A 25,609-nucleotide genomic window follows, 5' to 3' on the forward strand; every position below is an offset into this window, starting at 1 on the left:
ATTAGCGCCTCGGATTTAGCGCCTGTCTAACGCTTGTTTACCCCGGGCTTATCTAAGCTTCCTCGCCCCTTCGTCAGCCATGTCATATTAATTGGGTAGTTAACTAGATGTCACCGACACCGCTCGACATGAACCATGAGCTCTGACAAACCATCTCCTTTCACAGGGCTTGGTGTGAAGCGGCTCATTATGCTGCATCCATTTGCCATCATCTCTTTCCTCTCAGTCTCCTACTATCTCTGGTCCAGCTTGCCCGGTATGACTTCACTGCTTCCCTCGGTCGCTCCGTTCACCCACTTTCATCAACTAACCTGGCATCGCGTGCATATAGCGGAAAACCCAGCCGATCAAATCGCCCCCAGTCCAGTGGCAGCTAAAGTCTGCGAAACCCCCGAATGTGTGCACGCGGCCTCTGAAATCCTCTACAACTTGGACCCGAACCATGCGAAAATCGATCCCTGCACCGACTTCGATCAATATGTCTGTGGAGGCTGGCGGAAGAGACATGACATGCGTCCGGACCAAGGGTCTATCTTTGCTGGGACTTATATGAGTGAAACGGCTCAGTCACAGCTTCGTCATATTCTAGAGTCACCCGAGGCTTCGGACCCGGCCGATGCTAAGAACTTTGACAAATTGAAGGCGGCCTACGGTGCATGCATGGATGAATCGACAGTCAACAAGCGTGGCGTGAAGCCGTTGCAGGACCTGCTGTCGGGATTGGACAATGTCTATTCCCTAGCATCGACATCTAAAGGCTCTGATGTAAATATCACGGACGCTTTTCTGTATCTCATTGGGTCTGGTGTCGAAGCCTTGGTGTCACCGCTTATTACGGTATTCAGCAAACGCCCTTGACTCGAAGGACTAGGTGCTAATTAGCTATAGCCTGACGACCGTGATCCGGACTCCATCGCTATCTTTGTCAACCCGCTTCTCGAGATCGGACTTCCGGCTAGAGAGTACTACAACAACACCAAGCTTGTGGCCGAGTACACCCAAGTGGTAGAGAAGGTCCTTGCCGACCTCGTCGGTGGTGAATCCGCTCATGGCCTGAGCGATGTCGTGGGACTCGAGAAACAGTTGGCCGACGCCACCCCGGACACGGCATCTCAAGAAGATGTGACGAAATACTACAACCCGCTGAGCATCAAGGACACGCAGTCTCTTCTGCCGCAAATATCATTCTCGGACATCATCTCTAATCTGGCGCCTTCGGACTTCAAGACTGACCGGTTGATCGTGGGATCTCCTTCATATATGAAGTCATTGTCGAAGATTCTGAGCGACACCCCCAGGGAGACCGTTCAGCTCTTCTTCAAATGGAAGCTTATCCAAGCATACGCAGACGACATCGAGGACCCAAAGATCAAGCCCCTGCGAGAGCTGAACAACAAGCTTGCCGGCAAAAACCCACAGGCCACCCAAGATCGATGGCGCAAGTGCATCGAAGTCCTGGACGAAGACCTGGGCTGGATACTCAGCCGATTCTACGTCCTCAGCGCCTTTTCGGAAGAGTCAAAGAATCTCGGTGACCAGATCGTATCCGACATCAAAGAGCGCTTCACTTTTACGCTGCACCAGACGGAATGGATGTCTCCCGAAGTGAGGAAATTGGGCATCCAGAAGGTGGGAAACATTGTCCAGAAGATTGGTTATCCGACCAAGAGCCCCAATGTCATGGATCCGGCAGATGTGGAAAAGTACTATGCGGATCTCAAAGTATCCAACGAAACCCTGTTTGAAAACTCTTTGGCCGTGGCGAAGTTCGAACTCCAGCAGCAATGGTCCAAATTGGGAAAGCCAACGGATCGCAATGAATGGGGCATGACGGCACCGACGGTCAATGCATACTACAATCCTCCTGGGAACGAGATCGTTTTCCCTGCGGGGATCATGCAGCCCCCGGCCTTTTACGGTCCTGCTGCTCCCCTATACCTGGCGTATGGAGCGTTCGGGGCGGTCAGTGGGCATGAACTCTCACACGGTAAGCGATTTGTTCTCCCGGATGGCCTTGTTTTTTTGGAGATATGGAACTCTTGTTGACTTTATTTTGCAGCATTTGACTCGTCCGGCCGACACTACGATGAGAACGGCAATTACACGGATTGGTGGGACGATAAGACCGTGGAAGGGTTTGAGAAACGGGCCCAGTGCTTCGTCGACCAGTATTCCAACTTCACGGTTCCCGGAGAGGACTCCGAGCCTCTGCATGTCAATGGGCGCCTAACCCTTGGGGAGAACATTGCCGACGCCGGGGGCCTCTCAGCATCCTACCATTCGTGGAAGAAGCGGGACGAGAAATCCCCCGACCCTAACCTGCCAGGTCTATCCGACTTTAGCAAGGAGCAGCTGTTCTTCATCTCATATGCCAACTGGTGGTGTAGCAAGACTACGTTGGAAGCCGCACGGGAGGCCATCTATAACGATCCGCATGCTCCTAAACCCGCCCGCATTATTGTGAGTGTCTCCATCCGTTGTACCATCCGCGAGAAAAAAACTATGGCTAATGACATCTGTTGTAGGGAACAATGGCAAACTCCCTGGAGTTCAAGGAAGCATTCAAGTGCAAAGATAAGGAGCCCGTGTGCAAGCTCTGGTAGCGGGCCACGAGGCAGCACTCTAATTTCTACGACTAGTTTAATTTCATGGCGTTGATATGCTAATCCCGCATTGGAATCTTACGATATTGTCCCTCTGAGGAGTTGACCGGAGTATCCGCGTGGCATCATTCAATCAATGGACACTGGATTTTATTTCCCTTTTGCTTATCGTACGGTGTAAGATGTAGATGTTGTGGTACAGTAGGGACTTGCATCCGCAGTGGCATAAATTTAGGCAATGCAATAGCGTAGTACAGAGCACTGTAACTCTAAGGAATCATATTCTGCGGAATAAATCTATAGATGACCTGGATCAAACATCGACCACAAAGCATCCACCCAGCGGACAGAATGTGGACATTTCGGATGTATCAAGTACCCAGTTTCTACCTACCGACTTACCTACACCGTGTACAGTCCTACGGTGTACACCGTATCAAGCCAAGCAAGACAAACGGGCCATTTACTTAATCATTATTGATGTATAACATTCTCGTTGCCCCCCCCCCTGCTTTGGGAGGGCAGCCAATAGTCAATGGAAGACTGGATCAGAGCACGGGACGGAAGATCGGAATGTTGCCGCGATGCCAGGATTGTTGCCCAATGGCCCTGTTTCTCGGCCAGAACCATGCACATTTCTGTACTTCTACTCAGAGGTAGAGAGAGAGAGAGAGAGAGAGAGAGAGAGTCATGGGCAGAGACTTGAGAGACCCAGAGAGGTAAGCAGGTGGGTTGCGGCAGGTAGCGGCAAGCCCTAATTTCAGCAGATGGAGACTTTTTCTTTGGCCTTTGTCCAATCTAATAGTAGGATTCACTTTTATAACTCTTATATGGTAAGTTAGTGTACGGAGGAATACTAATAGTAATAGCCCTCACCAGATTAGAACGATCGGCCTTAAAAGACAGAGAGACAGAAAGAGAAAATGAACCAGACCCGCTTCAACGGTCGCTGGCCAACGACGAGTCGCGGCCCCTGGGAAAGCGCAGGAAAGGATCAGCCCGGAGGATTGCCCAGCCTGGACAAAGATGAGGGTCATGGTTCATCGCAAAGGAAATGTTGAGGGTTTATCCTTTTCCCTGGCATTTAACGGTTCCCGACGGTTTTTTGGAGTCTACTTGGGAACTCCCAATCATCAGGCCCCTTTTTGATCTTTTGACTTTTCCCGCCTCTCCCTTTCCCTTTCTCCCCCTTTTCTGGGACTCCCTTGGTTTCAGGGTGGAAGATCGTGATGCTCTGAAAAGGGACGGTTTAAACGGAGGACCTCCTTAGGAGGCATAGGGAGTCGATCAGTTGATGTATCTTCGTCCTTTTTTCTTCACTTTCTAAATTTCAAGTCGATCCACTTTTCTTTTTCTTGCCCAACTGCCTGCTCTGCTGAAGAACTCAGGGACCCTCCCGAACCGGGCAAAAATCTGGATACTGTTAATAATGGAATGGAGATCCCCCCCTCTCTATTCTTCAAGGATGGTGAGAGTTGACACTTGATATAATTATACGGTGTGCCAGCTGCAGCGCCTGCAGGTCGGATGGTGTCATCACTTAGCTGTCGAGTGTACTCCGTAAGATCTAGTGGACGCGACCTGGTCGATCGGGTCGATGCCCAGACTGAATCCTCCATCCTTTGCGGTGCGAAGGATTTATTATTAGTATCTAGTAGTACGAGTACGGAGGAGAGAGTAGACTCCTGGAGTCCTGGGAAGTCAGGGCTGACTGCTAAGTTCTAACAGGATAGTGGATGAGGCTGAAGGGAGAGATAAAAAGGGGGCCTTTTTCGTTTTTATTTTCAAATTATTGTGAATTCTCGTACTAGCAACAGAGGGGAGCTAGACTGCTAGACTCGAGACTCGATGCTAATGATATGGTCTGATTGCCGCCAAAGGGAAGATGCATCGTTCCCCCTCACACTAGCGTCGTGCTGAACGGAGGAGGTCCACGATCTGGAGCTGTAGATCTGGTTGATTACTCTACGGTGTACGGTATATGATGCTTGCAGCTGACCGACTCTTTCTGAGGAGGTCTGAAGTCCGGAGTATACAGAGTCTGTCTGGATGTCAAAAGTGTCAAACCGGCTTTCCATGGAAAGACTCACCACTCTCCGTACCAGCAATCAAATAATCAAATCACCGTCTTTGTTCTCCTGCGTTTGCTGGTTCCGCCCTGCTGGAACCGCCTTTTCTCGTCGGGCTCCACGTCCATTTAATTTCATTTAATGCTCCAATTCTGACTAGCCCGGTTCCTGCTAGCACTAAAACCAAACTAATTCCTCTAGCAGCCTCTCGACCTGCGCGTCTCACTCGCTGCTCTTTTTTTGTTACTCTCCACCACGCGAGGCCTCCACTCGCCCTGTTGTTATGATTCTTATTTAGCTGTTGGATCCCGATTATTATCATTTTTCTGATATGATGTTTATTATTATTATGCCATTGTTATGATTATCGTTTATCGTCGTCATTGATCGCCGTCGTTCCCATCACTCGCTTCATCGGGACGTTTTTTTTTTTTTTTTTGATCTTATCCCTACGATCCATTGATCCATTCTCCCTGGTTATTCCCCGATCTCCAACGCTTCGTCGTCGTCTCCGGAGTATACCGATTATCCGTCTCATGCCGGATCTTCGTCGTTCTCACGCTTCCTAACCATCCTCGCGCCGGGTCTGGTCATGTCGTGTCGCAAGCACGGACTGCGATCCCAGCCTGGGCTGCCCCTGCATCCCTCTTCCTCTTGATCTCCTTCTCGGTATTCGGGTGAAGGAGAAGGGCTTTTTGATTGCCCACTGAAGAACTTCTTGGTTTCTCCGCGTCGTGTGGGGGGAAAAGGAAGAAATAAACAGCAATCATAGGAGAACAAGGGAGGCTTGGTGTGATCTTTTCTTTGTCTTCTTCCTTCTTCCTCTCTTCCTTTCTTTTTTGTTTTACTATCTTTTTACCATTGATCTGGCGCCATGGAATCGTCCTCGCCGGCCGCCAGCGACTTGCCTAGGACGCCAACCCAAACACAACCAGGATTTGAACGACACTCCAACGCGAATGTCCCGAATACCACCGAGATTCAATATGCGACGTCCCATCTACGTCGCGCGCATACGGTAGCACAAGGGAGGAACATGGGTGAGAAAACGAGCACGGGTTTTAGAACGGCGAAGGAAAGAATGGCCACTTCGTTCCTACGGGTCAAGGACAGCCATGAGTTACTTCGGAAGCGGTCCTCTAAGCGCCTCGATGCTTTCCCTCCCACGCGTGATACGCTTGCAGGTGCGCGGGAACCCAACCATTTTACCGTGGGCAATGTTGGACAGAACGGCAAGATATTTCTGAGGTAGGGTTACCTTTCCCTTTCTTATCATCGCTCTTTGTTCTACTGAAGAGGGGGATAAACGTGGGTATCACAGGCTGTGTGGCCGTGGACAGGGAGAAGAAAAAAAAAGAAAAAGAGAAAGGCTAACCGGTCCTATCACCTCGCAGGCCGATTCGAAATCCGTCGCGCCAGGAGTCTTGTCCTCCACCTTTGGCCCCGGTCAACCAATCCGGAGAGGAACACCTTCACCCCTACGCACACCGCAGCCACGCTGAGAGCGATCCTTCGCGATGGTCGAATTCTCAACTGTCCGAGCTACGCCCGGAGCTTATACCGGAAGAAAGTTGCGAGGACGGCGAATCGGTTCATACAGAGTCGTCGCGCTCGGGATATCATAACTCGCGGCCTCGGCCCCGTCAGAGAGCACACTCCTTCTCGACCATTTCAGACCAGCGGTCCGCCTCGCGGGTAGGGCAATACGGCGAATTTCACCTTTTCGTTGACCGGCCAGATGACCGGCCCAAGTCTACAGATGGATCGTTACGCCCGGCTCTGGAGACCCCGATACCCCGTTATCGCATGGATATGCCGCGACTAAATGTTGGGACCACGCCGTTGCAAAGTTCAATTTACTCGCGAACGTCCACGTCGGACAATTTTCGGGCCTCGCGATTCCTGAGGGACAACTGGGACGCTGCTCCGATGCTGGATGTGTACTCTGATCCAGCCCGGCCTTCTTTTGCTGCGTCGATGTTCTCCGGCGCAGCTGCCATCGAGCTTACTCAACGTTCGTCCACGGCGGGGAATCCGGTATTTTACGATCTCAAGGAGCCTATCGAGCCGACTATCTTCGAAACCTTGGTGGCCGAGATGGATGATGAATCGGTTGTGCGTTATGTGCCGGGCAGTAAGGACATCAGTGCGGCCACGCCGGCGCGCATCGTTGCGCAAATATCGTCCGAATCCTTCATGGACTACGAACTTGTCTCGGATTTCTTCCTCACTTTTCGCTCTTACCTCTCTACCGGCAGCCTCCTTGCTCTCTTACTGGCACGACTGCAGTGGGCGATCAACCGTCTACAAGATGACGGGCGGATTATCCGCATTCGCACGTTTGCAGCTCTCCGGCACTGGATCTTAAATTACTTTGTTGATGATTTTATCCCTGACTATGACCTCCGTGTCCGGTTCTGCGACACTATCAACACTCTGTACGATAACGTCAAGGCCCGAGATGGGGGCGGCATGAGTGACCTGAAGATCCTCATCGATCTGAAGCGCTGCTGGTATGGCAAATGTTCCACTTATTGGGAATTTTCCGATCAACATATTGCCTATCAAAGCCCGGACCACATCATCGAGCCTGGTGGTGATAACCAGCCCGAGCTCAGTAATCCCGACGAGAACCAATTGAACATCGTCCGGACCACCAGCAGCCAGGTGAGCGAGCGTGAGCGCGGAAAACGCCCTCATATAACCCACCATGATCGCACAAATTCTGCAGCCACGGCAAAGAGTATGCCGGTATCAGCAGAAAGTGACCCCAGTGTGCAGCCAACATCATGCTCGTTACGTCCCAAATCCCCCAAACGCCTTTCCATGCCCTATTCCGGTACCAAGGCCCCTCATCCGGTGCCTCTGATTCCCGCGCACCAACTGTGTCCTTCCCTTGATGCGCCGGCCTCGTCGCCAGTCATCTCTCGACGATTCCCCTTCCATACCCATGCCCACAAACGCAGTGGCAGCTTTTCTGACTCGGTCCGGGACGGCCGAGCGCCCCTCCCACTCCTTAAAATTGATAATCAGGGGACTTTTCCAACCCAGGCAGCATTGAATCTTGGAGGCCTCATCCGTGGCGAGCTATTCGCTCCTGCAGAGTCGTATATGACAATGCTGGCACCACCTTCGCCTCCGTTGCCTTCTCCCACCGGAATGCCCGGGATGGGCCAACGAAGTAATTCCGACATGGCCTCGAAACCGCCATCGTCGAGCTCAGGCGTCAAAACTATCATTGGGTCAATACGCCGAGCACTCAACGGCAGGCATGGGGGCCACAGTGTCTCTTCGCGCCACCCTGGCGGACAATTCGGTCCATCATCGCGAGGGAAGACATCTGCTCTGCCTACTAACGTTGCGTTTGGGTCGGATGCTTATCGGGATAGAAAGGCGACGGCGGCTGCTAAGAAACCGGCCAGAATCGACATTCTTTGTGACATGTCTTTCCGCCTGTACCACAATGCTGCCTCTGACCCGGCCCAGCCCAGAGAGGGTGAATCGTTCCAGATAGGTGCTGCGCCGCAGGGGAAACACAGTCAGCGGGGATCTAACCAGTCAGCGACTTCCAATCTTCACAATACCGTGCTCGACCGGGTACGAACGAAAAGTCAGTTTACCGGAGGGAGTCAATCGATCGTCATTGTGGATGACACTGGTATGGGAAATCCTATGATGTCCGGTGCAATCCCGGGCCCCTCCATGGCACTAGAACATTCCCCTCGATTCCTCGACGCCGAAAACTCTCTCATAACGCCCCGAGCCTCCTCGTTTCGCTCCGTGAGTCAAAGGTCAACTGTAGCGGCAAACGGATATTCACTGCCCATCTTCTACGATGACGGCGAATCGAAATCGGAGCGCCGAAGCTCGCAATTCCTGCGCCCGCCCAGGCTTTCCGCCATACGGCGATCAACCTCTGTGGAGCGTGGCTCGGGGTCCTGGAAAGGGACGTCGCCGTCGCTTCGTCTTCGGAAATATGCATCTTTCCAGAGTGGGATCTCGAAGCATTTTGGACTCGCAGGCAAGGAGTCGGATGCTGATCGACAGTCCCAGGAGAACATGGAGAGAAATGCCGGCCCGATGCTTCGCAGGAGGCCGGGGGGTGATTTGCGTCAAATGCGCAACGACCCGGTCCTTCCCAAACGCACAAGTTCGGTGTCATATGTATATGATACCACTGACGGCAGTTCTATTGCGGAGAGTACGGCTACTCGCTTCAGGGATAACGCGTCCAGGCCCCAGACTAGTCTTGTGCCGCCTAACCCGCGACTATCGCTGATTCAGACACACTCATCACAGAACATGCGGGGCTCGTTTGAGGCGGCGATTGCACGCTTTGCTCAAATTCCTGATGATGACGATGGGGGTATCGAGTCCACACTCTTGAAGCTCGAGGGCAAGTGGGACGTCCCCGAGACACCCACCGGTCCCTTCCACGAACAGGCTGCTCAGACGCCTGGCAGCGCCCGTGAGCGAGAGTTGTTCTATCAAGGTCATCATCAGAGACATCAAAGCGCTGCTGGGGACCAGCTGACCTACTCTCAAGTCCGCAGTCGACTGGTGCCGCGCAGACCTTATTCCGACTCCATCGCCGAATCGGAGGACTCGTTCAGCTCCATCCCTCTTCTTGAGCGAGGGCTTAGTGACGAGTCCATGAAAACGCCCGCGATGCACCGCACGACGTCTCATCCCGTCGTACCCCCTCGACTGCATCCGAATGACGCTTCTCGTCGGGACGTTTCCGACGTGGAATCATCGCACCCTTCTATTGACATAGTGAAGGAAACGGACAGCATCAAGCGCATTCCTCGCGGATCGACGCTTCCAGTGTCCGTTCCTAGGCCCTTGAGAACCCGCTCGGCCCGGCGTTCAGGCCTCTCGTCCGAGATCTCGGTGGATCTCATTGAATCCCAGGAGGCGATGGAGCAGCATCGTTTGTCTTTCGATACGCGGAGCCTGGGCAGGTCTTCACTGGGAATCCCACCTCACCCTCTGGCGCACCCACCGTCTCCCCCCATGACAATACAACACCCTCGATCGGTAGAATCTTGCGCAACGCCCCTCAATCCGGTTCTCTACCAGTCGCAGCCCTTGACTCCGGACCCGTCGCCGAGGAATAGGAATGCTGAGCAGGCTCACGCACGCACCATCGCAATGCAGCAGGCTTCGGGCGATGTCCTTTCCCGATCCGAAAAGGATCGCCAGCATCAAGAGCCTCAGAAAGCTCCTTCGGGCCCGGATCATGTGCCATTCGTGCTGTCTTGCGAATCCCAGATTCTTGCGCAGCAGCTGACATTGTTGGAGATGGCTGCCCTTAGCGAAGTGGACTGGAGGGACCTGGTCGACATGAAATGGAGCAGCGGCTCCCCTGCCACCGTCAGCTGGGTGCAATTCCTTTTGGAAGAGGAGCGTCGCGGCATTGACATGGTGGTGGGACGATTCAACCTCATGGTGAAATGGGTTCTGTCCGAGATCATCCTGACGCGCGACATCCACGAGCGGGCGCGCACCATGGTCAAGTTCATCCATACCGCTGCACATGCCCGTCGCATGTGTAACTATGCGACCATGCTTCAGATCGCCATCGCGCTGTCGTCAACCGACTGCTCCCGACTTCAGAGCACGTGGGCGTGCGTCCCACCTGCGGACCGACGGCTTCTGAAGGACATGGAATTGCTCATCCAGCCGGTTCGCAATTTCCACGATCTTCGCGTGGAGATGGAGACCGCGAATGCCCAGGAGGGCTGCATTCCGTTTGTTGGTAGGTTGTTTCCCTCTCTTTTGCACTTTGCAGAGGAAGACTTGAAATTGGAAATGAAACGGAAATCTAACTCGGTGAACAGGTCTGTATGTCCATGATCTTACCTACAATGCACAGAAGCCCGCCCAAGTGGCGACCCGGGACGGGGAACCGCTGATCAACTTCGAGCGGTATCGCACGACGGCCAAGATCGTGAAGAACCTGTTGCGATTGATCGATGCGAGTACGAAATATAAATTCGAGCCGGTACAGGGAATCATCGAACGGTGTCTTTGGATCGCCTCGCTCTCGGAGGAAGAGATCCAAACCCGCAGTAAACAACTTGCCTAGTGGAAGTACTACGGCAACGAAGAGATTACAAACTTACAGCATTCTCGAAAAAAAAAGAAGAAGAAAAGTAAATGAGGAAAGGGAAGAAACCGTTTTGCAACATCGGAGTTGGGTGATTCTTGTCTGATTTCTAATACATCATAATACCCCTGGGTGATATCCTGAGCGTTTCATGTTCGACGTGATGGACATCGTGGACGAGATGATTACGTCGTGACTATGATGATATATTTGTTGTATATTAAACTTAGCATTTGCATCTGCGTTGTTTGTTTCATTTTTGGATTTGGCTTTGGAATTAGCATTTGGAAGGCGAGTTTTGTTTCTTTTTTCTTGGGCATTTGGAATCTTCATCCGGTGGTAGCGTTGCCATTTGATTGGGAGGAATGACTTCATACTTCAGTCTACTAAGTATACTCAGTCAGGGTACAAACATTGGTTCTACAGTAGAATCTTCTCTGCTTCTCCTTGCCCTTTGTAATTATTATGCTATTATTCCTTCCAGTGCCCAACGGGCAGAAGTGGAGCCAGGGGCTGTTTGGGATTTACAAGAAAGCTGCATCAACCGGCACTCTTGAACTACGTAGTCAGTCTTGTCGGAACGTCAATCTCTCTCCCGCCTTCACTTTCCTTCATCTTACTTCTCCCCTCACACCCACCACACCTCCTTTCTCCGGACAAAGGAAAGAGGCGGTATTTCTTCGAAATCTTATCGTAAAGACGGTCTCTCTTCCTCCATGGAGTTAGCCGTCCGACCTTCCTCCCTTTCCTACGACTTCCTGACATTCCCCGCCTAATTCCAACCCCGAAAACAATGGAGGCGACCGCTTCTCCCCGCGGCTCCTCCGACGACCTCGACGGTCGCAATGGCAGTGATCCGGATCTGGTCGATTCTCACCCCCCTAAAGGTCTCCCGGCCGATCTACCGAAATCGTTGGATGACCGTCGCTCGGTCCATATCGTTCCCCAAGAGACCGAGATGTATGATGCCTGGCAAGGTTCGCATTCCCCTCCCTCCCCTCCTCTCCCCTCCCCCACTATTGTACCCTTGCGGTTGCGGGATTACTCGGCTATCTGAGATATTTTATGTCTGGTGATCTCGATCTTGCGTGTGAAGGAAAGCACAGAAAAAGAACCGCTGGATCGCTGGCTAACTCCGACCCCGCCCGCGTCATTTCCACGCATACAGGCCAATCCCAATTCCTGACGACCCCCGTGGCAGCGAAACCGTTAAGCTTCAGCCTCGCGCTAGACGACCACTCGCACGATGACGAACACAGCCTCCAAGCGCAGTACGGGCGCGGACTGGCCTCCGCCGCGGACGACGACAACGAGTCGACATCCACAGCTCGTCTCGAGGACAGCGATGCCCGGTTGATGGAGATGCTGGCGGCCCAGGCGGCCCATCGGGAGGTGGACTCGCTGGGTGCGGACGAGGACGCCATCGCGAGCGACGAGAAACTGACCGATTCCGAGAAGAGGCAGATCCTGCAGCGGGGGCTTAATATGGCGGCGAGCAATGGCGATGTGGATCGCGTGCATAAGCTGGTGCAGGGCAAGGCAAAGGATTATATCGATGTGAACATGCCGGATGAGGAGGGTACCGTGCCGTTGATTTATGCGAGTTGTTTTGTGCGTGTTTTCCCCGGTCTCTTTTCTCGGTTTTATGTGGTGGGCTGACTGAGATTCAGGGACACCAAGACGTGGTCTCGGCACTGCTCGATGCAGGTGCTAAGGTCGACCAGCAGGATCGCAATCAGTGGAGCGCTCTGATGTGGGCGATGACGAACCGGCATAAAACGATCGCGAAAATTCTTCTGGATCACGGAGCGTCGCCAGATATCAAGTCCTCGTCGGGTGGCACGGCGTTCGACTTCGCGCAGCCGGGCAGCGAGATCTCGGAATATCTGCATGAGAATGGGTACAACTTCGGGCCGAGCGCGATCGAGGACGACTTCTACGACTCCGGGTTTGCTCATGGTCGCTTCGAGGAGGAGTTTGCTGAGAATGAGATGAAGCGGCGCATGATGATGGAGGAGAGTGCGATCAACCTGGAAGTTGACTTGTCGAGCCTGGGGCTCGATGAGAAATTCGACGTACGTGTCTGGATTCTTGATACATATCTGTTCTATGCAGTGCTGACCGTTCCTGGGCTGGTAGTCATTTGAAGAAGAGGACCTCGAAGAAGAACAGCAGGAGTTTGTTTGGGACCGATGTCTGAATGATCAGATGTTTGTCTTCCAGGACCACGAGTTGGAACGGATTCTGGACATAATCATCACCAACATGACTCCGCAACGCTCCCCCTCGCAAAAGCCCGTGCCCGCCAACCTACTTTTCCTCAGCGCGCGGTATGCGCACTACCATGCCAGCCCCGAATTGCTGGCCCAGCTTCTGGTGTCGGCGACGGACAAGATCAACGACGTGGTCGAACGCCATCAATGGGATATGACTATCCTGGCATTCTGGATGTCCAACGCCACTCTCCTGCTACATTACTTAAAGAAGGACGGCGGCCTGGTAGAGTCTACTGTGGAGTTTCAGCTACATCTGGCCGAACTGGTCAACGAGATCTTCATCCTGATCATCCGCGACGCGGAGCGCCGCATGAACAAAGTGTTGGACCACGCGATGCTGGACCACGAGACGATCCCGGGATTGGAAGACGTCCACTTCCAGAACGAGTGGAAACTCTTCCGCTCGAAATCCAAAGCCAAAGCCCCCGAACCCGCGGAGAAGCGCTTTCGACCGCCCTCTCCCCGCCGGCGAGCGCAGATCTCGCCGCGCAATATCACCTCCCTACTGTCGTCGACCCTCTTTGTCCTTGACCTCTACGACGTCCACTCCGTCATCACTACGCAGATCATCTCGCAGCTCCTCTACTGGCTGGGAGCCGAAATCTTCAATCGCATCATGACCACCAAGCGATATCTGGCGCGCACCAAGGCGATGCAGATCCGCATGAACGTGTCGACCCTGGAGGACTGGGCTCGCAACAACAACCGGCAGCCGGAGCACTACGAGAACGGGTCAACCAGCTGCACGGGCGAAAGCACCATGGAAGCGGCGCGCCGACACATGGCACCTGTTATTCAACTTCTCCAGTGGCTGCAATGCTTCTCGTCGCTTGGGGACGACTTCGAGTCGCTGGTGACCACGTTGCTTCAACTGCAACAACTGACGCCGGCGCAGCTGCTTCACGCGGTCAAGTCGTATCGGCCGGAGGTGGGGGAGAAGGGACTGACCAAACCGGCGATGAAGTTCTTGATCGAGTTGCAACGCGACCCGGACCTGCTGCACCGGGAGTCGGCCAAGATGCAGCAAGCGCACAGCACGCCGGCGGCTGGATCCGCCTCCGCCGACGAGCGCCCCGGGACGCCTCGCGCCGACCAGGCGACGCCGCGAACATCGGAGGCGCCGGGCACCCCCGAGCGGTCGGGACGAACGTCGACGTCGATGGCCTCGCCGTCATCGACCAACGCGTCGCGCATGGACGATCGCAACGGAGCCAACGGCATCTTTTTGGATCCGTCGTTGACGCTGCCCTTCTCGTTACCTACCAGCACGGACATGTTGATCAGCTACGGGGCGGGATGGGGCGGGACGAATCGTGAACGAGCGCGCAAGTATATTCCGACGGTGCCACCGGAGGTGTTGAGTCGATTTGATCGCGATAGTTAGAAAATAAATTAGACAAGGAAGAACGAGGTGGAGAAGGAGAGAAGCGGGCAAGGCGAGGATGACTGGTTGTGTGATATACCCCCCGTTCAGTCGGATGATTCTTTTTCAATTCGAGTATATAGGATTTTTGGCCAGTTCATAGTACGGAGTAGTGGGAGTACACAATGTAGATAAAAGAGAAAGGAGGCAATCTCCAGCAGATGGCGATGTTCATTGGAATTACCAGATCCGGCGTCAGACGAGATCAAGATGAAACCGCCTCGTTTGGCGTCCAGCAAAGTGGCTCCAAACGGTCCAAACCAGGCCGAAAAGGGGAAGCAGAGAGCCAGGCATCGACATTTCGTCTTGGATTCATTTTAATTTCAAGCCTTGTTTTGGGGCCTTATTGGTTCCCGTGGGTCGGTTGGTCTGTCGAGTTCGTGGGAGGTTCAATTGTTCATATATAAGGCGGGAGTGCCTGCCGAACCACTTGAGTCTGTCTGTGAGTCTGATTCGGATTCTATACGTCTGTAAATTTTCTCTCGACGTGGTGAACCGGACCGAGCCGTTCGGAGGAAGTGGGAAAAAGAAAAGAAGAAGGTCGACTTCCAAGACTTTGTCGCACTACTAGCCTTACGGGCAGGTCGTCAGCACGCAGCAGGGCTGTCGAGTACGCAAGGATGCTCTAGTGGCCGTCGCCAAGCCCGCCGATCCACTCGACTTTCTTTCCTTCTATTTTGCATTCTTGGTTGCAAGACATCGGATTCTCCGGAATATCGCATCGGCGCAGAGAAGGAGGACGGCGTGTTCTCAATTCCTTCGATAAGGCATCCATTCCCAGGCACCCAGGACTCCAGGCACTCAGGCACAGGCGGAACCTGAGGCAGTCAGGCCTACTTCCCGAACGGGTTAGCGCCAACGGAGCTGGCCACTTCGGGTAAGCTGGCTTTTCCTCATTGGGCGGTTCCCTCATCGGGCGATCCGGGGTCTTTTTTTGTATGCTTCGCTCCTTCCTTTCTCTCTCCTCTCTCATCCTCCCTCTCTCGTCTTTTGCCCTTCTTCTTCTTTTGATTGTCATCGTCATCATCATCATCTTCATCAATTACCCCTCCCTCCCGACATGCATTGACTCTTTTCTTCCGGCGGAAATGGTGGGACATCGACGCATCCCGCCGTCTTTGTTTTCCTTTCCCCGCGTGTCTTCAATATCTTTCTGCCTATCTGTCGAACAGCCCTATCTGGAATTGAGTCCCCACCGTTCACCGTACACCTTTTTTTCTTTTTCTTTTCCCTTTTCCCTTTTCTGCTTTCCCCTTTCGTTCTTTTCCCCCCCCTCCCCCCTTCCCTTCCGTCCCTGGGCCTTTCTTTCCTCCCAAGCTGCCCGCTCCCTATCGAGGATGCTGCTTACCCTTAAACCCTCCTCCCAGAACGGAGTGAAAGGGCCTCCCCATGACTACGCCATCGTTCGCCAATCCATTCCTGCCGCCCCACGGTCCTCTCCGCCCCCGGCGGTCTCGGAACCCCAGATACAGAGCATGGAGTCCTCGCGGAGAGGATTGCCGCCGCCCTCTGCCTTGACCCTGCCGCCGCCCGACGTCGCCTTCGCCGCCGCGAACCCTATGAATCAACAACATCAACCACCCCTCCCGCCCCCTGCGCCCCCTCAACGGCAGGATTCGGACGCCTCCTATTACTCTTGGCTCGAAGCCAAGGCCGAGGAGGACCGCCGGAAGCAGGAAGAGGAGAAGACCCGTCAGGAAACCTTGCGCCTGGAGCAGCGCCGGATCGAACAGAGTATGTTGCGGGATTCTTTGCATGCCGGCGTCCCGCCGCATATGATCCCGCTCATCTTCGCCGGCATCAGTCAAGGCGGCGTGCCCCAATCCGTACTGGAGGTGACCCAGCAGTACATGACGCCATCCGCTATCCCTCCGCCGCGGGGACCGCCGGCAGCTCCCTCGATGCCCGGCCCGTCGCATTCGTCGTCACAACGGCGGGCGCCTCATGTCCGTCGAGACTCTCGTTCCATCCCTTCTTCGGCTTCGTCCTCCCATCCGTACGTGGCCTCGACACAACAGCCGGTGGCTGGACCCGGAGTGCTTCTCTCGCAACCGTTGCATGCCTCGACCCCCTCGTCCACGCCGCCGTCGTTAGGCAGGTCCTCAGACCCCCGTGCCGCTCCGAGTATGCCCCGGCACCATCCCGGCGAGTCGCAGAGCTCCCATCAACAACCTGCAATCAACCTGAGCAATGTACATTATGCCCCGGGCTCGTCGGTGCCGCTGTCACAACCTGCAGCCGGGAAAGCCGATTCCCAACCGCGCCCGTCCCCGCCGTCTCTGTATTTCCACCACTGGGTTCCTCCGGCGCAATCGCATCCGAATACCCCGTCGGGTAGAAACCGACAGGAATCCCCCGGAACCTCGCAGGCTCCTCTACCCCGTCGAACCGATTATCAGAGCTCGCCGGGTCGCAAAAGAAAGGCGCCGGGGCCTCACCAACAAGCTCCACTACCGTCCTCGCGTCCGTCGGACAATCTTCCTGGTTCTTCTCAGAATTCCCGCTCAGGGTCTCCCATGACTGCGCGGCCGGCAGAGCAGTCCTCGCATACTCGTAAACGGAGCGATGCGTCGAACGGGTACGATATCCGCATGACCGATCACCAAGGTCCCGAGTCGGCTAGTAGGCGAGCCAGCGTGACGCGGCCTACGATACGAACGAGGACATCGGCGGAGGAAACCGGCTCGGAGAGGGGTTACAGTCGCACAGAGGACCAGGACCGCAGCGAGTATCCGTCTCGATCCGAGAGCCACGTCAACTATTCCCACCGGGCGTCTCAAGGCCCTTACGCTTCTAGTGCCGGTACGGCGCCTCCTGATTCTGACGCAGATAGTAGTCCTGGTCATTCCCCTCGGACGGGGTCTTCTCGCCGGTTGATGCGTTCTGATGCATCCCCGCGAGGGCAGTAGCTCGATGGCACGAGTTGATGCCAGCATTCAGACTAACAGTACATGCCAGTCTCTGTGCCAGAGTCGTGTGAACGGTCTGGTATTAACCATATCTGACGGACATCTTCAATCTGTCCGTCATGTTTACCCATCTACACCAACTGGATGTTCTTCTATCCATGGATCACTGTACATTCAAATCTGCCAGTTACAATGGCTCGATCCGAACCCAACTGATTTACTGACTTTGCCTGTCTTGTACTGGCTACACACAGACTCTCCCCTTCCGGTTCCCCTCTATCCTTCTACTGTTATTTTTCCCCCATCATATTTACCTCCGTACTTACCCCTTCATTGTCTATACATGTATCCTTTCCAGTTCCTCATCTGGTATGGTAGCTGGACTTCCTTATCAAGGTCTGATGCCGGGCGGAGGGGCTACGCCTTGGAGAGGAAAGCTCACAAGGAAGAATTTAGCGAGAGAAAAGTTGTTTTGCTGGCGAGGCGTTCCAGGTTGATATATTTTTTATAATTGGACGGGTCATTTTTATTCGGTGCGTTCAACCGATAGCATTGGCATTGGCATGGTTGCGGTCATGGTTTTCAGTCTTGGTTTGGTCGTATATAGATCAATACCAATTTGATTTTCTTTTTTTCTTCGTCATTCATTCGATTCTTTCTTTCCATCTTTTCTACCTTCTTTCCGTAGTCTCTATTTTTGAGGATTGGGATGTCTTGACTGGTAGGAGTTTTATCTGTAGTGCTTTTGTCTGTTTTGTGTAGAGCCGTGTCAACCACCTAGCCTGATGGAGCATTAGATGCTAGACTACCCTATGCACACCTACTCATCTCCACGAACCTAACAACAGTGGATATATATAAGACAGCGTCAGAAGGAAAATCCAAACAACACAAGCAAAGAAAATTGTAAATCCAATCAATCAATCGATGTATACTATACGTAGATATCTAGACAAACAGACAGATAGATAGATAGATAGACAGGTACATCCATCCACCCACAACTCACAAACAAGAGAATAAATAAATAAATAAATAAAATAATGAACCATAGAACAAGACCAAGGACAGCGACCTGACAAGGAAGTACCAAGTATTTCAACCAAACAAGTAACGAAGGAAAAAAAGGGGGGTATCTAGTTTGCTTCAGTTCCGCGAGGGGGAGGGTTGGCTCTTTTTCACTGATTTTGGATTTTGTGGGTTTCTTGTGTGATGGAATGGACCCTGGAAAGAAATAAACGGGGTTAAGGAAGGGAAGGAAATGAGGTATGATGATTGATTGTAGACAATATGGTATAGGACAAAAAAACGGGAAACGGAAAAACAAAGAAAACGATAAGAGAGAGAGAGGGAGAGAGAGGACAATGTAAACATAAAGAGATAGGAGATCGATAGATAGACAATGATAGTGACTGAAGGTGAGGGGATACAAGTAAGAAAGGGAAAGAGAGGATCTTAGATGATGATGATGGTGATAGGAAATGATATGTGTGCTGGTTTGCACGAAGGGAGGAAAGACCGACCGCCATCACATCGTCATGACGGTTGGGTCAGATCAGATCAAGGATTATGTATGACATGATGATATATGAATAATTATGGTAGGTATGGTACCGATAACGATAGGCGACAGTTAGACCAGTGCTTCAAGGTCAATTGTATGGACTCGAACATGAATGCAAGTATAGAGTGGATATTAGTGTCGTATCAACAAAAAAGAAATAGGGGAAAGATAGATGATATCCGCGACGATGGTATTAGTAGTTAGTTGGTATAGGAAGATTAGGGCCGATATAAGTAGTCGCCTTCGCTTGTTTGTCTTTGTCTTTCGTCTTTCTTCCATCGAAGGCAGTCAACCCGGGGATGACCACTCTTCAATGCTTGTATTATAGACTGACTCAATTGAGATAGATGCGAAGCGACCGGCCGGAATAATGGGTTCGTGATGTGACAGCCGTAAAAAAAGATAAACGATGGTGGTAATCAATCAGATATTAAGTAATAGTCGTTCATGAACAAAATAAACCGACTTCTCGGGTCGGATTCATCAACAATCGTTCGTTGGGTTGAAGTGTCCGTTAAAAGATCTCTCACAGAACCCAGAACCGTGGGATAGGTATGAGTCTCAAAAGGGCCAGAAAGAGAGAGACAGTATCATGTAGCAGGCCCAAAAAGGCTATAATTAAAAGGTAATGAATGCCTTTGGTGTAGAAAATGGTTTCTTTCTACCAGGTCATCGCGTCACGTCACTGCATTGAGCGCCCCTAGGAAGGGCTAAGGGTGATCAACCTTGAGCGGATTTCTTTCGACGGTGGACCTTCCATTCCGCTTTGGCGACACGCATGAAGAGCTCCACGTCCTTGATGGGAACCCAGCTGGTGAGGACTTTCATGCCGTTCTCAAAGTCTGAGTCGAGGACGATCTCGCGCATGCCGTCGATCAGGGCGGCCGAACTGGCGTGTAGGACGTCCAGTCCCTTGCCAAAGATCCCCGAGCCGTTCTCACCGGCGTCCGTCCCTTTGCCTGGAGTCGCCGGAGGAGCGTTCGGCTCTTCGGCATCGCCAAGGAGCATGAAAACATCCCATACGCGAAGTTGGGCGGGAAATGGGATCGAATAATTGAACAATGTGAGATACCATCGTGTGCCGTACGCTGTGGGTGGAATCCCTAGTTCTTCCTGTATCGCAATTATCAGTAAATCAGAGTATACCATAACTTATAGACTGTTAACCTACCAGCTTTGCAGCGACTTCCCCCTTTCCTAACCATTCGCGCTCGAAATCACCGAGTGCCTCCATGAGACCCGCAAACCCGGACCGGTACAAGTGTTCCAAGCCGCGCAGTTGCCATAGTCGCACAAGCATGATAAACGCATGTTCCTCATCATAGTAAGCGAGGAGCGTCGCAGCAAGCGCCGCCATGCCTTGAACGTAGCCCGTGTCGGGGAAGTACAGCGACATGGCATGCAGCACCCGGAACAACAACCGTTGCCCTCCGCGATACCGACGGCGAAACATGATGTGGCTGGTGATGGTTCGCGGAACGTCGATGTCGATCTGTACATCGTCCGGGGACGAGATCAGCTGATAGTCGTTGAACGCTTCGATGAGCTCCTCTTCCCCGGGGCTGTTGCTGTGCCGTTTGGCACTCGCTTCGAGAAAGGCATACCACGCGCTGGCGCGCCACCGGTCCGGTATCCCCTTCCACGTGCGTTCGATGAGTTTCGAGCTCTGCGTGTCGAATTCGAATGACATGCCACCCCCGTGGGTTCCCCGCCGAACTGGCTTGGCCATTTTCGTCCACTTGTCCTCTCGCTCCCACTCCTTCTTTCGCGCAGCACGCGCAGCAGCCGTCTCGGCCCTGCCCTTGGGAGTCGTATCGGTCGGGAGGGTGAGCATGTCCCCTGCCTCGTCTTTGAAACGGCGATCCCGGTTGTGAGGGAGAAAATTGGTGGCCTGTCGGAACTTCGACGTTGATCGTCGTAGCGGCGCGCTGTACGTGCTTTGCGACGAGGACGGACGGATGGATGGTTCGGAGATTTTCCGTGCAGGTGAGCGGCCGGTAAGGGAGCGGTTGCTGCCCAGAGCAGATGGCGGCCGAATGGACAGTTTTCGCCGTGGCGTGGTCGAAGCAAGCAGCAGACTGGTAGAGACGCGTTGAATTGGAGAGGGATCCATGCCCTCGTTGGAATTGGATGTCGGAGAACGTATAAAACCGTAGCGGTCCACATCGCCCGCTCTGATGTCCTGCCAGTATTCAATACCGCCCGCGAGCTCGTGTGCCTCCTTCTTGATGTTCGACGGATTCTCAGGCCCGACCGACGATACTATACTCTTGGTTTCGGCCCCAGACATGCTCGGCCCCGAGAGACGAGACGTGTCCGTACTGGTTGCGCCAGCTTCTTCCCACAGCACCCCGTTCTCCATGGCCAACGACTTGGCCACCTCGGTGTCCGTCACATTGTCGTCCCCCTTTTCATACATCAATCTGACCCGACGCGACAACATATCCTCGTCTGCCGAGATGGCTCGATTTGCGATGGCACTTTGCCGCACACGGAGCGACGACGGCGGTTTCGGTCGCCTGGGTGGCATTTCCGAGATCTCAGGCTCGGAGTCATCAGGCTCCGCCGGGGCGGGAGGTAAAGGCGGTGTTTCAGTCACGGGTTGCTGCTGCTGCTGCGGAGGCGGCGGCGGGAGCTCTTTCTCCGGGCCTCGGATGTCGGTCGAGGGTCGTCCCTCCTTCTGGCGCAATTCCTGCTCGTGGATCTGACGCTGGAGTTGCTGCCGTTGTTCCTCAGTGATCAGACTGCCGCGCTTAGAGAACCGCATTGACTGCGGGCCCAGTCCGTCCAGCGAAGGCGCGGGGATATCCAACGCAATGCCATTGAAGGGAGCCTCGATCTGAGGCACAGGAGGCGGTGAGTCCGTCTGTCTATCCAGCTCGGTCGATTTCTTGCCCCTCAGTCCGCCCCATTTCCGTTCCGACCATCGCGATCCGGGACGCGACCCCGGACGCGACCCCGGACGAGAGCTGGGGCGAGATCCTCCATCATTGACCACAATGCTGGGGATACTCCGCAGCGAGCGCAAACTCACCACGGAGTGTGTATGTTCTGAAGGGACCGCCCGACTTCTCGATTCGCGGGTGCCATTCGCATGCGACAGGGACGGCCCGTGGTCGTTGGACGAGGCGGTGGTGGTGCGAGTATCTTGGGGACACAGGGTCAGGTCCCCCGGGCCTGGCAAGGAGGCGGATCGGGTCGTATCTTCATAAGGAACGGCGTGGAGGGATGCGCCCGAGTCGGTCATCACGGCACCGGATATAGAAGCGGATCGCATTTCACCCATTATTCGGGCATGACTTGAGAGGAGAGGGGAGGAGGGATGGGGAGTCTCCTGCGAAATTAGTCCGTGCAATGGGTACTATATTTTTCTTTTTGCCTAGCTGATCGGCAATGGCGATCGTTTCTTTCCTCCCTTAGAGGTTCTGATTGTCTCCCTTCCTTTGTTGGTTTCCGTGCTATGGTCGGGGGTGACGACGAAAGGGGGAGAAAGAGCGAAATCAAGGGAGTCGTGGGAAGAAAGAGAGAGAGGAGAGAAGAGGAGAAGGAGAAGGAGGGGGAGAGAGAGAGAGAGGGCGAGAAATTGGGTCTATGGCCGAGTATGTAGCGCAACGGAGAAGATCGCCGAAGGAAGGACGGGAGAATGCGAGACGGCGAAGGGGGAGAAGGCACCGGCGCAATGGAACATGACCGCCCCCAAAACGGCGCGAGGATGAGGCGAAGCGAAGCAGCGACAGGGGAAGGTTGAAGTCGGATGGAGCGTGAAGGCGAGTGGTTGGTGATTGACTGATTGATGTCTAGGAGGGCTTGGCAACGACAAGCTTCTCCACGGTTCGCTTCGAGTCTTTCAGTTTCAGACTTCCAAGTCGCACTGAAGATGCAATTCAGAGATCAGAGATCAGTTCAATCGATCGTAGACAGGCGACGCAGGCAGGCGACTCAGACGATCGAGAAGAAGAAGAAGAAAAACAGCAAAGGGCGTCCATGGAACGGCGAGCGCAAGCAGGGATCGCGAAGGGGGCCTGCGATCCACACGGGAGGGCTTTCATATCACTAACAGGCCCGCTAAACCAGTTTCATCGGTCGGGGCCACGCAGCGTGTGGATCGGAGAAGGAGAAGGAGGGGCCAATTTACTCGGTCGTTGAAGATTGCGGTTGATAATTATAGATTCTCCGTATAGTTCGTTGACTGTACGGAGTAGGACCAAGTAGGCTGAGTGGATTGCGACTGAGCCTTGGAAGTCTTTGCACTGCCTGAAGCTGACCGAGAGAGCAGAAAGAAAGACAGAAAGAAAGCAGGAAATATTCCAGAAGGGAAAAAAAAACAAAATCCAAAGTATTCCCGGGGAACCAGCAAACCCAAGATCAAACCTCCACCCGCCTTGCCCTCACGTCCCATGGATGAAGTTTACTTCTTTTCTCCCCCCCCTATTAATAGCTCTTCCGACCGGTTCTTCAGGCGCAAATTCGGGGCTCTTAGGCTCTCGTCCACTGAATGAATTTAAATTGCAGATTCTGATCCACTTCCGTCTCTATCTACATCCCCGAACGCAAGGGCTTTGTTTGGGTTTTTCCCTTTTCCAAGTCTGCCTTCCATCAGGCTTTTTCCCTGCTTTGCCCTTGCCCTTGACCAACTGCCCATAGCAACGCAAAGTAAAAGCATCAAAACAACAAAGAAATTCCCCGAATAACTAACTAGCTATCGACACACGCCGCAACTCCAAGAAGGTCCGATACCAGCAGTCCCTCAATGCGAACGAGATTTCCGAAGACACGGCGCACGTATATATATATAGCATACCGCTCGGCCGCATCACTGTACAGATTGTCATGACGGTCATGGGACTCGAACAAAAAGGAAGCAAAAAGAAATCAAAAAGCCAATATGTGCCAAAAAGAAAATACCCTCAGGAGATCCTTAAGCCACAGCAGCCGCCGGTCGAGATGGTTCACGCGCAGAACGCACCGGCTCGATGGGTTCTTTCGGCAGCAGCTCAATCTGGCGCACCAGGAAACTCTTCTCGTCGGTGAATTGGTCGTCGTCCGTGCGGTCCTCGAGGAATTTGGGTAGGAACTTCAGCAGACGGTCCCGGTTGTTGATCAGAATTCGCTGCACCGCCACCGATTTGTTGGGATTGGCCACAAACACCTGCGTCGCATTCCCGGTCAGATCGGAATCGAACATCATTCCTCCCCCGGGGCACACATACCTTGAACACGTGAAAGCCCTCGTACTGGACCATCTTGCGATCATCTCGCAGTAGTTTCATGCAGAGTTTGAGATTCTCTCCGCTCTCCACATACGCCATCATCACGTTGTAGTTGGCTCGGTCCAGCAGGATCTCCCCCAGTAGCTTGATGCTTTGACGCTTGGTGACGTACGAGTCTGACTGCACCAGTGTCGAGTTGAACATGCCAAAGAATCGGTCGAAGTTTGTTGCAAGATATCCCGTCACGAGCGACTTGTGACGGGTCAGGATCTCCTGTGTCTGCATTAGTCTCCCCAACATGGCAGGCATGATGAAAATTTTGCTCACCCGGAAAGTCGTAAAGGCATCGGCACTCAGCTCAAAGCTTCCCCTATCAATCCATGTAAAGAACCTCCAAAATATGCCCGTGCCGCCCTGGGGGATGCCCGGCTGTACTTTCGTGAGCCGGATGGCGGGCTCGCCCTCTTGGGACTGGTCGTAGAGAATGATGGCGGCAATCACATCAAACTTCAGCGCTTCCCTCAGAATAGTGCCGCATGGCATGGCACTGGGACTGTACTCGTAGCCCTTGCATAGCTCGATGATAATCTCAGGGCGATTGTGGACGATATAGGAGATAACGGGGGGATCGGCGTGGTTTCCATGGGCGGGTTTGAAACGGAGCACATGCGAGAATATAGTCTGCGTGTCTTTTCGGGCTTCGAATGGCAGGCGATGAAGGTATCGCGAAAGTTCGTAAAGCAAGTCTTCTTGTAGTGTCGCCTGGACGAGCGCATGCACCTGTTCGGGCGAAACTTCGATCTCTATGAAGACGGTTCCGGTTAGGATCTTGGGAGTAGTCCACGGCATATGCAGGCGTGATCACACATACCTTGGGTTCCTTGTACGATCAATTTCACCTGCGAGAGCTGTCTAGCTAAGTCATCTGCAACCTGTTCACAGAGCCAGGTCAGTAAATTGTCGGCTCTTCGCTCCAGGCAAACAAATGGAGGAAAATAAACAAAGAAAACATAATGGTCAACCTACCTTGTTGGGCACTGATGGATCGGGCAATTTTTCAGGTAATCTCGGCAACAGATCTTTTATCGATCTAACCAGATCAGAGGGCTGACGAGACCGACCACGACTAAAGAGGAAAGCCATTCTGATATGTTTATGCCGGAAGAATAGCCAGCTTATGTGGCGGTAGAGAAACAAGCTGTCTTGGGGCCAAATGGACGGGGGATGGAGGAGGGATTAGGACTGATTCATGCAAAACAAAGAAAGAAGAGCAATTGAACCCTGCTCAGGATGTAAGAAGGAGGGAGTGAGGGGGGAAAAGGGATAGGAAGAGAGTGAGAGACGAGCGAAGATGACGGAGTTGTCTGTATTGACTGATTGATTACTGCCCGGGCGGTGACGCTGCGTTGGCGGGGGGAAGCCTCAGGCCCGATAACACCGCCG

General features: G+C 53.4%; 7 protein-coding genes across 7 annotated transcripts; 5 read left to right on the forward strand and 2 right to left on the reverse strand.

Moving 5' to 3' along the window:
• Nucleotides 1-135: 135 nt before the first annotated feature.
• LDX57_001814 (M13 family metallopeptidase) lies at nucleotides 136-2,603 on the forward strand (the record flags this gene model as incomplete). Its single annotated transcript, XM_046083458.1, has 5 exons — nucleotides 136-256; nucleotides 332-837; nucleotides 889-1,987; nucleotides 2,060-2,460; nucleotides 2,526-2,603. The coding sequence occupies 5 exons, from the start codon at nucleotides 136-138 to the stop codon at nucleotides 2,601-2,603; spliced, it is 2,205 nt and encodes a 734-aa protein (XP_045939415.1).
• A 2,943-nt stretch (nucleotides 2,604-5,546) lies between these two features.
• LTE1 (mitotic regulator LTE1) lies at nucleotides 5,547-11,295 on the forward strand (the record flags this gene model as incomplete). Its single annotated transcript, XM_046083459.1, has 3 exons — nucleotides 5,547-5,920; nucleotides 6,067-10,433; nucleotides 10,516-11,295. The coding sequence occupies 3 exons, from the start codon at nucleotides 5,547-5,549 to the stop codon at nucleotides 10,761-10,763; spliced, it is 4,989 nt and encodes a 1,662-aa protein (XP_045939416.1). The 3' UTR covers nucleotides 10,764-11,295.
• Nucleotides 11,296-11,577: 282 nt separating this feature from the next.
• Nucleotides 11,578-12,443, forward strand: LDX57_001816 (uncharacterized protein; the record flags this gene model as incomplete). The annotated part of the gene is made up of 2 exons (XM_046083460.1): nucleotides 11,578-11,761; nucleotides 11,953-12,443. The coding sequence occupies 2 exons, from the start codon at nucleotides 11,578-11,580 to the stop codon at nucleotides 12,441-12,443; spliced, it is 675 nt and encodes a 224-aa protein (XP_045939417.1).
• Nucleotides 12,397-15,043, forward strand: LDX57_001817 (uncharacterized protein). The gene has a single exon (XM_046083461.1). It carries the CDS (start codon nucleotides 12,993-12,995, stop codon nucleotides 14,442-14,444), a length of 1,452 nt encoding a protein of 483 aa, XP_045939418.1. The 5' UTR covers nucleotides 12,397-12,992; the 3' UTR covers nucleotides 14,445-15,043.
• A 378-nt stretch (nucleotides 15,044-15,421) lies between these two features.
• Nucleotides 15,422-17,392, forward strand: LDX57_001818 (uncharacterized protein; the record flags this gene model as incomplete). The annotated part of the gene is made up of 2 exons (XM_046083462.1): nucleotides 15,422-15,574; nucleotides 15,851-17,392. The coding sequence occupies 2 exons, from the start codon at nucleotides 15,422-15,424 to the stop codon at nucleotides 17,390-17,392; spliced, it is 1,695 nt and encodes a 564-aa protein (XP_045939419.1).
• Nucleotides 17,393-19,676: 2,284 nt separating this feature from the next.
• Nucleotides 19,677-22,242, reverse strand: LDX57_001819 (putative TBC domain protein; the record flags this gene model as incomplete). Its single annotated transcript, XM_046083463.1, has 2 exons — nucleotides 19,677-20,069; nucleotides 20,128-22,242. The coding sequence occupies 2 exons, from the start codon at nucleotides 22,240-22,242 to the stop codon at nucleotides 19,677-19,679; spliced, it is 2,508 nt and encodes an 835-aa protein (XP_045939420.1).
• Nucleotides 22,243-23,272: 1,030 nt separating this feature from the next.
• On the reverse strand, nucleotides 23,273-25,552 carry HYM1 (Mo25 family protein). Its single transcript, XM_046083464.1, has 5 exons — nucleotides 25,193-25,552; nucleotides 25,038-25,098; nucleotides 24,494-24,969; nucleotides 24,167-24,439; nucleotides 23,273-24,105 (listed from the first exon to the last, which is right to left on the reverse strand). The coding sequence occupies exons 1-5, from the start codon at nucleotides 25,307-25,309 to the stop codon at nucleotides 23,875-23,877; spliced, it is 1,158 nt and encodes a 385-aa protein (XP_045939421.1). The 5' UTR covers nucleotides 25,310-25,552; the 3' UTR covers nucleotides 23,273-23,874.
• Nucleotides 25,553-25,609: the final 57 nt, after the last annotated feature.

Source organism: Aspergillus melleus (genome assembly GCF_016097325.1).
Source record: "Aspergillus melleus strain CBS 546.65 chromosome Unknown contig1, whole genome shotgun sequence".
Taxonomy (NCBI): domain Eukaryota; kingdom Fungi; phylum Ascomycota; class Eurotiomycetes; order Eurotiales; family Aspergillaceae; genus Aspergillus; species Aspergillus melleus.